General features: G+C 36.6%; 1 protein-coding gene across 2 annotated transcripts in view; it reads right to left on the bottom strand.

Moving 5' to 3' along the window:
* Positions 1–13,370, bottom strand: part of MGAT4A (alpha-1,3-mannosyl-glycoprotein 4-beta-N-acetylglucosaminyltransferase A) — a 109,757-nt gene that overhangs the window by 48,246 nt on the left and 48,141 nt on the right. For both annotated transcript variants that reach the window (XM_057740802.1, XM_057740803.1), the window contains exons 4-5: positions 12,146–12,286; positions 3,438–3,571 (exon numbers count right to left, since the gene is read on the bottom strand). In XM_057740802.1, coding sequence (XP_057596785.1) covers positions 3,438–3,571; positions 12,146–12,286 — 275 coding nt within the window. The remainder of the gene's footprint in view (positions 1–3,437; positions 3,572–12,145; positions 12,287–13,370) is intronic.

Below are 13,370 nucleotides of genomic sequence, written 5' to 3' on the forward strand. Positions count from 1 at the left end.
CTTGAATGTTCTGCAAATGTCTCATCATATAAGACCAATGGACCCCTAAAGGAAAAATCATCAGAGAGGAATAGAGAACTAAAAACATAGCAAATAATTACATTTCTGTCTCTCCTCTCCTCCCCGAGGGGGGCATCTTATGGTTCACCCTTCAAAGGAAAAAAAAAAAAACCCAAAGAACAGAAAGCCAAACAAGGATGAAGAGACTATGATCTCCTTTACTATGTGTATTCTTGTCCAGTTTTTTCATTCTTAATTTTCTCCTCACATGTTAAAGTGGACCCGAGGTATTCATACTTTTATAAAAAGCTGAAAAGGTTTGCAAAAGATAAATTTACTTTGGTCTATTTACTCTAGATTAATGTCAAAGGAGAAGAGTTTCATAAAAGGGATGAGCTGGGACCTGAAGGATGAATCAGAAAGAGAAAGGAAGAGGCAATGCTGCGGGCTGAGGAATGACTACAAACAGAACTGAGGACATACAAGGTCTACGTGAGAGCTGGAAGCAGAATGACTACAGCCTAGACCTATTAACACTATGACGTAAAGAAACTTTAACAAACAGAACAGAAACCTGGAAGAGAAGCAGTTTGGGGAAACCAGATTAATTTAGTTATTGACATATTAAGAGTTGCCCATGAAATAATTCAAATAATGTTATCAAGTAGGCAGACGGAAACAGAGACTCAGGAAGAGGCTGGAGATCTAGATTGAGAACCATCCCACATGTAGATCACTAGATCACAGTCAAGGCCACAGAATATGCACTTGGGACTAGTGTTAAATGAGCCCAGGCTACCAGACACTTAGGTGAAAATTTCTAATCAACATAGAACCAAATGTGGTGATTAATAAGTTTAGATTGCCTAAAGGCAATGCAATGAATTCTGTAGATTAATTCTTCTATTCAGAATCGATTTTCTTTCAAATATTGGAATTCTATATAGACACATATACAAACACTGCAATTCAGGAGAGAAGTCCTCCAAGATCAGAACACTGCTGACCCCCGGGCCACATTTTCAGTTTACAGCATCTCTCCATGCACTATCTCCCTGCATCTCCCTGCAGCAGTGTTAAGCTCACAAGGCTCAATGACATTATTCTCCTTTTATTTTATTTTATTTTTAGCTGTGGTGTATGGGCTTAGTTGCTCTGCGGCATGTGGGATCTTCCTGGAGCAGGGATCAAACCCGTGTCCCCTGCACTGGCAGGCGGATTCCTAATCACTGCGCCACCTAGGCAGTCCTATTCTCCTTTTAGAGATGAAGAAACTGAGGCTGAAAGAGAAAACGACCTGCTCAAGTGGCAAAATCCAGACCCTGAACACAGGTCATGTGACTCCACACCCAGCATTATGACATCTTAGTGATCAGAGAAATGGCTACAGCAAGAGGTCTTGAATCTTCATGGATACTAATCTCAGTCTATAGGCTGAATACTATTTTTCAAGTGCATAAGGATAGTTTTTTATTTTGTAGTTTTAAATTTTTAAGGCTTTTTTTTCTGATAAAAATCAATATACACTCATTGCAAAAAAGTTCTAATTTTACAAAACTGTATGGTAACTCCCCATAACCTCAACTTTCAAGGTATCTGCTACTAATAGTTTCAAGTCTATTCCATGAGATCATTTTCTCTATTTATTTTATCGATGCACATTAGGAGCTATGTAAATGTGCCCTGTGCTGGAATATATTTACATACTTGCAAATGTTTCTACTGGATCAATTTTTAGAAGCAGAATGTTAGGTCACAGAGGGAACTTTACATTTTAACAGCTGTTCCCCAAATGCTTCCCAAAGAGGCTGTACCAATTTCTACTGATATACAATATGTGACTGACAAATTTGATTACTTAAAATGTAAAATATCTATAACAGACAAAAACCATCAAAAACGAAGTTCATGCAAAACACAAACTGGACAAAAGCTAATGTCAAAGAGTTAAAGAGTTAGTGTCAAAGAGTTAATTCCTCTCATATATGAAAATTTCTTACAAATAAAACATCACAAATTAAACAAATGAGCAAAGGCTATAAAAATAAGTATAAATACAAATGGCCAAAATATATATAAACCAACATTTAATCCCATTCAGTAAACAAATCCAAATTTTAAAAAAGCAATGTATTATTTTTACCCATCAAATCGGCCAAAATAAATTTAAAGAGATAAAATATTAAAGATAAATTTAATATTATCTCACAGAACATGGGGACAGGGAACCAAGCTCTCTTGCAGACTGCTGGAAAAGGGATATTAATGGCTCAACTCCTGCAGGGCATCTTGCCCAGGTGTGAACATTTCATGTATCTGGACTCCACCCTGCAACTGAATATTTAGGAATTGATTTCGTGTCAACAACCAGACAAGTGCACAACCATTTATTTACAGTAATGTTCGATGCAGTGCTGAAAAGAAAAGCAAAAGTGTGGCAACAGTTTCAATCAGCCTGGCAACCAGAAACTAAATACAGCATGGTAAAACCATACAACGGAATGTTATGTGGCCCTAACAACGATGGTGTGATAGCTATTCATTTTAGCATGGGAAAATGTCCGTGATATTAAGAAACATACAGAACAATTCCATTTATATATGTATACAGCCATAGGAAAAATTTCTTAAGATATATGTACTTCAGAATAGCAACAGTAGTTATATCTATATGGAGGAATTACAGGTAATTTTTCAATACACATTTCTGTAATTGTTTTGAACAATATACATGTGTTTACTTTTTATATTAAGGAAGATACACGAACATTCTCATTTAAGAAAAGACAGAAACACTGAAAAGTTGGGAATCAGTGGGACAGAACCAGATGAGGTCATAAATCTTCTCACATTCTGAAATTCTACATGATAATTAAGGAAAAATTTACTCCAGGATTCTTTTTCATCACTTAAAAAAAAAAAACAAAACTTGCTCAAGATTTATTCTTTCCCCATATCTTTTGAGGAGACTAAAATACAAGAAATACAGTATTTATCATGAACATGATATCTGAATTTTTAAATAATAATGTGGCTGCATCTTGTGAGTAAAGAGAGGGGGTAGAGAGAATAAAGAGATGATAAAACCCTAGCCTATGCTAAACCTTTCTCAGGTTTCAAAACTCCCAAAGAACATCAGTACATATTTCTAAATTCAGGTCCCAGAGCCAGAGATGGGGACTCACTGTTTGTAAAGATCTATGTATATAATATTATCTTACTGACAACAGATATTATACCATTCCTGGACTGTAACTGCACAAGAGAAGTTAAGGCAAACACACAAGTTAGACTTAAATTTAACTATCAGATGGAATATACCACTTAACCTTTACCCACCACATTTTATAAAAAAGGTTCATAAAAGCATATACAAAATATGGTTTTGACTCTTATAGATTATATGTGGTAAAAAAAAAAAACAATTAAATAATTACCTCTCCTATGAAGACTACTATAACACAGTCCAACTTCTCTTCAGGATACAGATTATCAATAAGGGAATGAAGAGTTTCTATGAGGTAAGATTTAACTTCTCTCTTCACTGTGGGAACTCCCATTACTATTGAAACTGAAACAAAATAATGATAGCAATTATATTAAAAGATTTTACAAAGACAATGAAGAAAAATACTACTGTTTCAAAAGTATTATACCCTCTCAAATCGATGGAGATAATTGGGGGATCAAAATACACTACATTTCAGAGAGAAAAATAATCAAAGGATACGGGGCATACCTATTCTACAGTAATTCTTTTCCATATGGCTTCTCCACAAGAAAAGAAATGATGTCAAAGAACTGACAAAGATGAAAGGCAGTAAAACACAGGTTAAAAATGAATGACGGTAAAGTATAAACAACAGATTTTATTATACAACTAAAACTTAGAAATATTAAACACATCTTAAAAATTAATGTCTCACATGTCATGTATAAGGTGCCCTAAGGAGCACACAATATCACTTCTGTGGTTTCCTTGCCAAATTCATAACCTCAATCTAACCATGAAGAAACATGAGACAAACTCAAATTAGGGGGATACTCCCCAAAGATCAGGAAAGATGAAGAAAGCATGAGGAACTGTCCCCGACTGGAGAAGACTAAGGGGATGTGACAATTACATGAAATATGGGATCCTGACTTAGATCCTAGAACAGAATAATTAATAATAATAATAATAATATGACAAAATCTAAATAAGATCTAAGGTTAACAGCATAGCATTGATGTTAATTTCCTGGTTTTGATTACTGTACAATAGCTACATAAGGTGTGAACATTTATGGAAACTGGGTGAGGTATATAGAAACTGTGTACTATTCCTACAACTTTTCTAAGTCGAAAATTACAGTCAGTTCCACTATAATGCTTGTTTTGAAATACAAATTGTTACTACATGATTAATACATTAGAGAATAATTTGAGCATGATGTGAATTTCACATTTGCTTTTATGCAGTTTCTCCCCTGGGACAAACACTCACTAGGTGAACACAGAAAACTGTACCCACTTGAACTGAGTTCAGAAAACTGAACCAAGCCATGTAGAAATACCCAAAATGCACAGCTGCCTCAGCTCACAGCGTGCTGTGGACCACACTTATCTATATCTGGTATTACAACTTTCTGCCAGATTTCTGTCAATCCGCTGTGTACTGTTTCACAAAAAGCTTCCAAGCTGCAGTCCCTCTGAAGCCCACTTTAACAAGCAAACCTCAAGTCTGTTTCAAGGTAGAATACCATATTTATTGTAGTATTTACGCATTTCTCCATCATTTAGTATGTGCAAAATTGTGCCACTGCTTTTATTAGCTTATCTCTTCTTCATGTGTAACTGACAAAGTTTTTGAGTGTTGTGATCCTAACTCCATTTTCTCACTTTATTGCACAATTTTGCATAGCACAGTAATATTTAGGGACACATATATTATATTACAGTATTTCACAATAATTTTTTAAAAATAGTATCTTTAAAAGTCTTAGGGACTTCCCTGGCAGTCCAGTGGTTAAGACTCCACGCTTCCACTGCAGGAGGGGCAGGTTCCATCCCTGACTGGGGAACTAAGTTCCTGCATGCTGCATGGTACAGCCAAAAAATTAAAATTTAAAAAAAAAAAAAAAGTCTTAGTATCCTAAGTGTTATAGATCAGTAGAGTGGTATTTTGCAAAAGCTAAAATTAAGTCTTAATTATGTAACAATTTATTGGAGACATGTACTACAAAATACTTAGAGGTCATAGAATTCTAAGGCTAGGAGGAAGCTGAAAGATAATGGATCCATGATTCTATCACCACGATTCTATAGTTCTAAGGTCCAAATAGCTTAAGGCAGTCCCCCAAGTTTCTATACCACATTCCTCTCTTCCATTCTGGGATGAAGAGTTTTCAAGGGCTCAAAAAAGGATGTGCTATATTTGTTGTGAACATATGTACTGAACACATTAAATGCAAGGCATTATTTTAGGTGCTAGGGATATAACAGCATAGATAAGGTCCCCACTTTCGTGGGAACTTTCTTACATTCTAGAAGAGGGGAAAAGATCAATAATCTTAGAGGGTGATATGTATTACACAAATTAAAATGTGGCAATATTAGAAAGAGTAGGTGGGGGTTGGGGGAAGGGGGGGTACCTCTATAGATAGTGCAGTCATAGGAAGACTGATATCAACTGAGCTGGTAATTAATGATGAGAAAGAGAAGAAGATGAGGAAACAGCTGGGCACTGAAGAGAGGATGATTTGAACAGAGTCAAGCAATAGTGAGAACAGAATATATCTAAAGCAGAATGAGCCTAGATGCAGAGGAATTAGTCAGGGATCCGATCACATATAACCTTAAATTTAGTTTTAATTTTTAGGCAAGAGAAAGCCATCATAAGGTAAGCAGGGGATGACAATATCCAATTTGTAATTTTAAAAGATAATGAAATTTTGTGGAGAATGGATACAAAAGATTTAAGAGTATAAAAGCATTTTGGAGAGATCAGTTAGGAAGTTACTGCAGTAATTTAAGGAAAAGATGGTTTGAATTAGAATGTTTGAAGATGGAGCTGAGTGAGCAGATCTGGGATCCACTGTGGAAACCCTCACTCCTGGGGCTTACGAATGGGAGAGACAAGGGAAGAGGAGGGCTAAGGAAAACCTGAATAAGTGGGTGGGGGATCTTTTACTGAGAACAGCACATCTGCGGGGGAAAGGGCTCCCCATCAAGATTTCTGTTTTGACCATGTTACTCTGAGATGTCTAGAAACAGGGTGAGTTACTCCAGAAGCAAATTTCCATATATTTTTATCTACCTCAGAATTTTAAAATATATAGAATATACATTAAAAGAATATAAACTATGCTATGAAACATTCCTATGAAATGTTAACACTTAGGAAGTTCAAAAACTTTGCTTACCGAAAAAGCAAAATCCATGCTGACCCCAGCGTATGCAAAGAAAAATGGCATAAAGTAATAATGCAAATTCTCTATTCCCTACTCAAGTCTTAGGTTTCTAAGTGTAGATGGCATGTTTAGAGAAGAAGCCATTTCTCCCAAACAGACTCTTTCGGAGCTGAAATTGAAATTCTTTAGTTTAAACCAAGGCACTCAAGGACTCCAAAAGCACTAAAAAAGAAAGTACTAATTTCAGCTAAATCTACAGAATTAGAGTATCCCTGTTAGTGGTAATTCACAAAATACCACAAAAAAGACAGCTTTTCCTGTTCTCTGGGCATGTGGTAAAGTCCCCTTAGGGTTGAGGAACTGGGTAGAGTGGATGTGACTAGTAACAGACAATGAGTCACCCCCATGTGTAACTGCAGTGTCAAATCCTTCCTGCTCAGCAGAGCAGCCAGGACCATATGGCGACTGCCCCATCAGCCTGCATCTCTGAGTGGTCAGTGATGCGCAAGGCCCCTGCTAACCCTGATGAATGTGTACTCTGAGCCGAAATAAATAAATAAACCTTAAATTACTTAAATTCCTCAGGTTTGGGGGCTGTTAGTTAATACCTCATAACCTAGCCTGTCCTGTTTGATACAATTGTTCTGTGGTTTACAATGTAAAAAACAATGTATTCTAAGGGGTCGGAGTTCAGAAGAAAGAAAACATCAGCAACATAAACAATGGGGCCACATCATTCTTTCAGAAGGAGCAAGGTGGACTGAGGATCCAAACAGAAACAGAGCCCAAGGGCTGGACACAGAACTTTGTTTCACTGATTCACTGTCCAATATTTCCTATTCAAGCACTAGTTGTGCATCTGTAATACATCTGTTATATACTAGACAATCTAAAGCACAGTAATAAGAAAAGAAGGCCACTGCCTCACTGAGTTTATAATTTGTTGTATCAGTTTTCTTCAACCTTCCTAGGAAGTTTTCAAATTCTAGTACTTATTTCCTTTATAATCAAGAAAAACTTAGGAACAATCTTAATTTGGTATTCTTGATCTTCAATTACTCAGACTACCTTCAGTTAACATTAGGTTACTTTCCTTTTTAAATATTCATTGCTAGTCAAATATTTTAGCTTATCATGTTCTTTATGGTTTTAGTCATTTATTCCTCATTTCTTCCCTTATATCTTATGAGAATTTTTTTTCCTCCTACTGCTTAGTTGCACCTTCTCTGTCTCCATCTTCCTTGGCTTCATCTTTCTCTTTCCTGAACATGAATGGCTGGAGAACCTTGAAGGCTAAGTCCTGGGCCCTAGGTCACCTCATCTACCTCTGTATCCTCAACAACCAGTCACTCGTAAATGATGACTCATAAAATTAAATCTAACTCAGATGACTCTTTTAAGTTCCAGATCTATATATCTGACTGCCTATCTTCCACTACAATAACTCAAGATCACCTCCTACCATACCCAAACTTAACTGATGATTCTCTCTTGCAAACCAGTTCTGCAAATCACTTTCTATTGCCCTGATCTCAGTGACTAGCACCCACCATCCATCCAGTTACACGATTCAGAAGCCTAGGACTTCTCCTTGACCACTCCCTCTACCTCAGTCCACAAAGCCAGTCGCTCACTATGTCCTCCCGTGCACGTCCACAAGCATTGCAAACAACTCTAAATCCAATTCTTCCTTCCATCTCTACCATCACTACTGCCTAGTCTAAACTCATCCTCTCTCAAGTGGATCACTACAACAGCCTCTCAACGGGTCCTCTCCATCTGCTCTTCTCTGCACACCCTCAGTCGTTCTTCCCATTGCAGCAAATGTGATCTCTGCAAAATTTAAGTCGTATAAAGTCATCCTTACTAAGCCCTGCTTAAAACCCTTCACTGGCTTCTTGCTGCTCTTAGGATAAAAGCCCAAATCCTGTAAATGGCCTGCAAGGCCCTGCAATGTCTTGCCCTGACAAATCTCTAGCCTAATCCTGTTTCACGTTTCCCTTCACTCTACATGTCAACGACAGTGGCCCTCTTTCATCTTCTAGAACACTGCATGCTCCCTTCCATCACAGGGCTTTTGTGGTGCTCTTCTCATTTTCTGCAACTCTTTTCTCCCATGTGAAAGACAGTATAATGGTCCCCCAAAGATGCCCCAACCCTGATTCTTGGAACTTGTAAATATATAACCTTATATGCCAAATGACTCTGAAGATGTGATTAAGGATCTTGAGATGGGAAGATTATCCTGGGTTACCCAGGCGAGCCCAATGTACTCACAAGGGTCCTTAAGAAAGGAAGGCAGGGAGCTTCCTAGGTGGCGCAGTGGTTAAGCATCCGCCTGCCAATGCAGAGGTCACGGGTTCGATCCCAGCTCCAGGAAGATCCCACATGCCACGGAGCAACTAAGCCCGTGTGCCAAAAAAAAAAAAAGAAAGGAAGGCAGGAGAGTCAGAGTGAGAGACGATATGACCATGAAGCAAGAGGGTCAGAGTCAGAGGGAGATTTGAAGATGCTGTGCTCTGAAGATGAAAGAAGGAACCATAAAGTAAAGAATGTAGGTGGCCCTAGGAGCTTAAAAAGGCAAAGAAGTGGATTCTCCCTGAGAGCTTCCGAAAGCAACACACCCCTGTTGACACACTGATTTTAGGACTTCTGGCCTCCAAAGCTGTAAGACAAGTTTGTATTGTTTCAAGTCACTAGATTTATGGTAACATGATACACAGCAGCAACAGAAAACTAATACACCCATCTTTACCAGTAAACTACTTATTCCCCTGATCTCAGGGGGATCTCAAATGCATTTTTCAAGACGTCCCTAAACTCCTTAATTAATACCTCTTCTATTCATTCTCTAATCATCCTTTATATCACTAATGTTGTAACTGTACAATTATGTATATAATTGATTATTTGACTAATGCATTCTCTTTTAGTAGAATGGAGCTCACAAGACTAGGAATCACATCTACTTTTGTGTAGTGCTCATGGATTTTTTTTTAACTTCAGCAAATACTTAGAGAATTACCCGCTGTACTCTACTAATCAGTATGCCATCTTGGTAGGTAACCTGTGGAGGGTCTTTTCTCAGTCATCCTGCTCAGCACTGAATGGACTCCTCCTCTGAAGACATGTGTGTCTCTTCAACTCAAGGAAACTTTCTTCTATTATTTATTGATTATTTCTCCCCTTCGCTCTGTTCTCTCCTTCTGAAATTCCTATTAGGTAGATGTTAGAATGTCTGTCTGTCCTGATCCTTCGTGCCCTCTATGTTGCCCTCTGGAAGAACCACACAGCTCAGTCTTTCTCATCATTAATTTGATCCTCAGCTGTGTCTATTCTGCTTATCAGACCACTTACATGGAAACTTAAAACATAATTATTGACATAAAAGTACAAAGATTTTTAACTGATCCTTTTATAAGTCATTTATAAGCTGTCCTTTCTCATCCCTCTGAAAATATGTTTTATTTTTATATTATTTTCTGCTTGCTCTACAAGTGATGTTGGTCTTCTTAAGTGTTTAAGTGTTAACCCTAGCTGTACAGGATGGCCTTCTGCCTACCTGTAGTCTCTGTGTCTATTTACTGTGGCCTGCCTCTGTAAATCTGTGGGAGGATTTGGATGTGGTGTGGGTGGGAGTTTTTTGTTCTGGATGTGAGAATTCCAGCCCCTGTCCTGAGGGGGTCAGTAGCTGCCTCCAGCACAATTCTCCCTCCTTATCCTTAGGAAGACTTAGCTGGTCTGAGTGCTGTTCTTTAATCAGCCTGACTGCTGAAGAACAGAACTTTTAGCAAAAAGCAGTATTCTCTGATCTAAAAAAGTGAAGTTGTTAATATAAAGTACCTAGATAGGTTTTAAGGCTCCACAAAACCCCAGAAATTACATACAAAACTACTTTTTCTACGTGCATTTTTCTAAGTAGAAGGTTAATAACTTTCCTAAGATAGTCAAAGGGTTCTTTTTTTTTTTTTGGCTGTGTTGGGTCTTTCGTTGCTGCACGCAGGCTTTCTCCAGTGGCAGTGAGTGGTGGCTTCCCTTGTCACGGAGCATGGGCTGTAGGCGCTCAGGCTTCAGTAGCTGCAGTACACGAGCTTAGCAGTTGTGGCTCGGGCTCTAGAGGGCAGGCTCAGTAATTGTGGCGCATGGGCTAAGTTGCTCCGAGGCATGTGGGATAAGTTGCTCTGAGGCATGTGGGATCTTCCCAGATCAGGGATCAAACCACTGCTCCCTGAATTGGCAGGCAGATTCTTAACCACTGCGCCACTAGGGAAGTCCCCAAAGGGTTCTGTTACTCTAAAAAAGTTAAGAACCACTGCCTAAAGATTTAGGAAGATTTTTAATGTAAATCCGCAGGTTTTCTGGCTTTTCTCCCCCCAGGTTGTCTGCTTTTTCTACCTTTAAAAAGCAGTTTCAGCTTAATAAGAATGTTAACCACTGAAAAGCTGGTTGACTAAAATTTTATTACATTTATGATGGATAAAGTCGTAAACAAATGGGATAAAATAAGCATCTTCAAAAAAGAGAGAGAATGTCACATTCATAAAATAAGAACAACCAACTATAAAAGAACCTATTAGACACCTTGGAAGTTTTAAATGACTTTAAAAATACTTCTACTTTCTTTTCATTTGATTTGTATTAATGAGGAAATAGTCTAAACCAACAAATGCATGAAAAGGCTAGGGCATCTTGCCCACGCAGTGATTATTAGAGGGAGAGACACACTATCAACTTCAGAAATAATTAATGATCAATGTTTTAAAGAAAATAATTTAGAATATGCTACATATCTTATTAGTCTTTGTAAATCCAGTATCTGATGTATGAATAAATATTTCTTGAATTAATAAAGAAATGGAAGAATGAGTTAGTCTGAACATGATAATTTATCACCTCCATAGGAAAACAGTTTATAATTTTAAATGATTAATAAAATAGAAAGATGATAGAACTAAAAAATGATAAGTGTAAAAACTTAAACTTCGAAAATGTTACCAAAACCCAGTAAAATACCTAAGAATCCTCTTGAATCAAATGCAGACTAAATCAGCTTCTCAAAAACATTACCATAAAGATGCATTTCAATATCTAAGAAGTAACGATTTTGTCATTTGTTAAAGACTTTGAGAGAAGTAAAATAACATTTTTGTCTCTATATCCTAAAATCTACGAAGAAAAGATTAATGAAGTCAAAGTGGAGAAATAAAAAGTATAAAAGAATCGTAAGTAAGTTCCACAGGGAATACTCAATGCTCTAACAGGAGAAAAAAAAAATGCCATAAATCATCTTTTAAGTATATTGGGGGAAAGGTACAAAGTATCTCTATTATTTCATGAAAGGTTAAATATAACTATATACTTATATTTCTGTAAGAAAAGGGAAGGGGAGATATATGAAAAGCTTTCTTGACATAACTATAAGAGCTATTAATGCTGAAATAAGATACAAGAAAAAAAAAGTTATTTCTCCACCTCCCAAATTTTTAAAAAAGAAAAGCTTAAAAAGTTTAAACACTGTTTTGCCTAGAGATAGGGCTTGAACTAGATGTCTCATAATCCTTTTCAGCTCAATTACTCTGGTTTTTGGAAAAAAATGTCCAATTCCTTTCAACATGGACTTTAGAATGACTCCTAAGTTACTACACACAGATCAAGAATTTTTATTCTTTGACCTGCCTGACTTCTAACAGTCAACATAACACTCTAAGACATAATTAACACAATAGTACAACTACAATAGGAAACAAATATACCTCCTGTTCGTCCATTTCCAATCTGCACAGCAGGTTGAAGGCTTCCTTCATTTTGTAATAAATGAGGCAAATGATAATAAATACTTGGCACTTGAAGAGATTTTTTGCTTGTTAACTCCTTTAACAGTTTTAGGGTATCATCTGAAACACAGAAGTACAATCAATCCATGGTAACACCTTACTTACGGAAGTTGCTGATGTTAAAAAGACAGTGGTAAAAATCTGTGAGAACTAAAAAGAGTTTTCTATCCTTATTTCATACTTTGGTCAATGAGATTTCCACGGACACTTTGGTAACCAGAGTCTCACAGACTCATGATGTTGAAAACAGTCTGAATGAAGCTTAAAAAAGGTCAGCCAAAGTACCATGAAAATGTGGACTGTGAATCACTCACCTTAATAATGTGTCAGCATTCAAGCCCTGGGGGTAGACTCTAAATACTCTATCCATTCATGAAAATGTAATAATAATAAGTACAAGGACCACCAGTAACTTTCACTTTTTTATGCTATTATATATGACCAAAATTTCACCTGGAAGATTTTTTTTTTTTTAATTCAAGTACACGAATTTAAACAACCCAAGTTGAGAATGTTTGGTACGGTTCATAACTCTCAAATTGTTTTTCAGTTTTTATGAGAGGAACCAATGAACCATTTAATATAATATAAAAGAAAACCTTGATAGAATAAGCAATATTGTTTTAAAATTTCATTGAACTAGAACTTAACCTTTTAAATAAGGAAGTTAGCAGTAAGGACTTGTAGTCTCAATAACAATTTCATACAGAGCAATATGAAAATTCCATTAAAATATTCTGAATATTCAGAACCAAAAATTCACAAAAGAAATGCAAATGACTATCACACATGAAATTAAAGTTTAATCTCATGTTAAAGCAACACCTACAAATGACAACATCTACCCATCAAATTAAATTAGCAGATTAAATAATAATAAATTGTGGTGATAATGTGATAAATGTTTCAGCTATTCAGAACAGCATCAAAACCACTAAAACATTCCTGCCTTATTATTCAGTAATTTCCCTTTTAGGAATTTAGCTTTTACACATTCAATAAATATTTAGTGAATTATCTACTTTGTTCCAGCCACTGTGTCATGTGTTTGGAAATCAACAGTCATCAAAACATAAATTCTGTTTTTTAAGAAAGTCATAATCTAATGAAAATAACTTAAGGCCTACCATAAAAGTAGCTGATT

Source organism: Hippopotamus amphibius, chromosome 7 (genome assembly GCF_030028045.1).
Source record: "Hippopotamus amphibius kiboko isolate mHipAmp2 chromosome 7, mHipAmp2.hap2, whole genome shotgun sequence".
NCBI classification, from domain to species: domain Eukaryota; kingdom Metazoa; phylum Chordata; class Mammalia; order Artiodactyla; family Hippopotamidae; genus Hippopotamus; species Hippopotamus amphibius.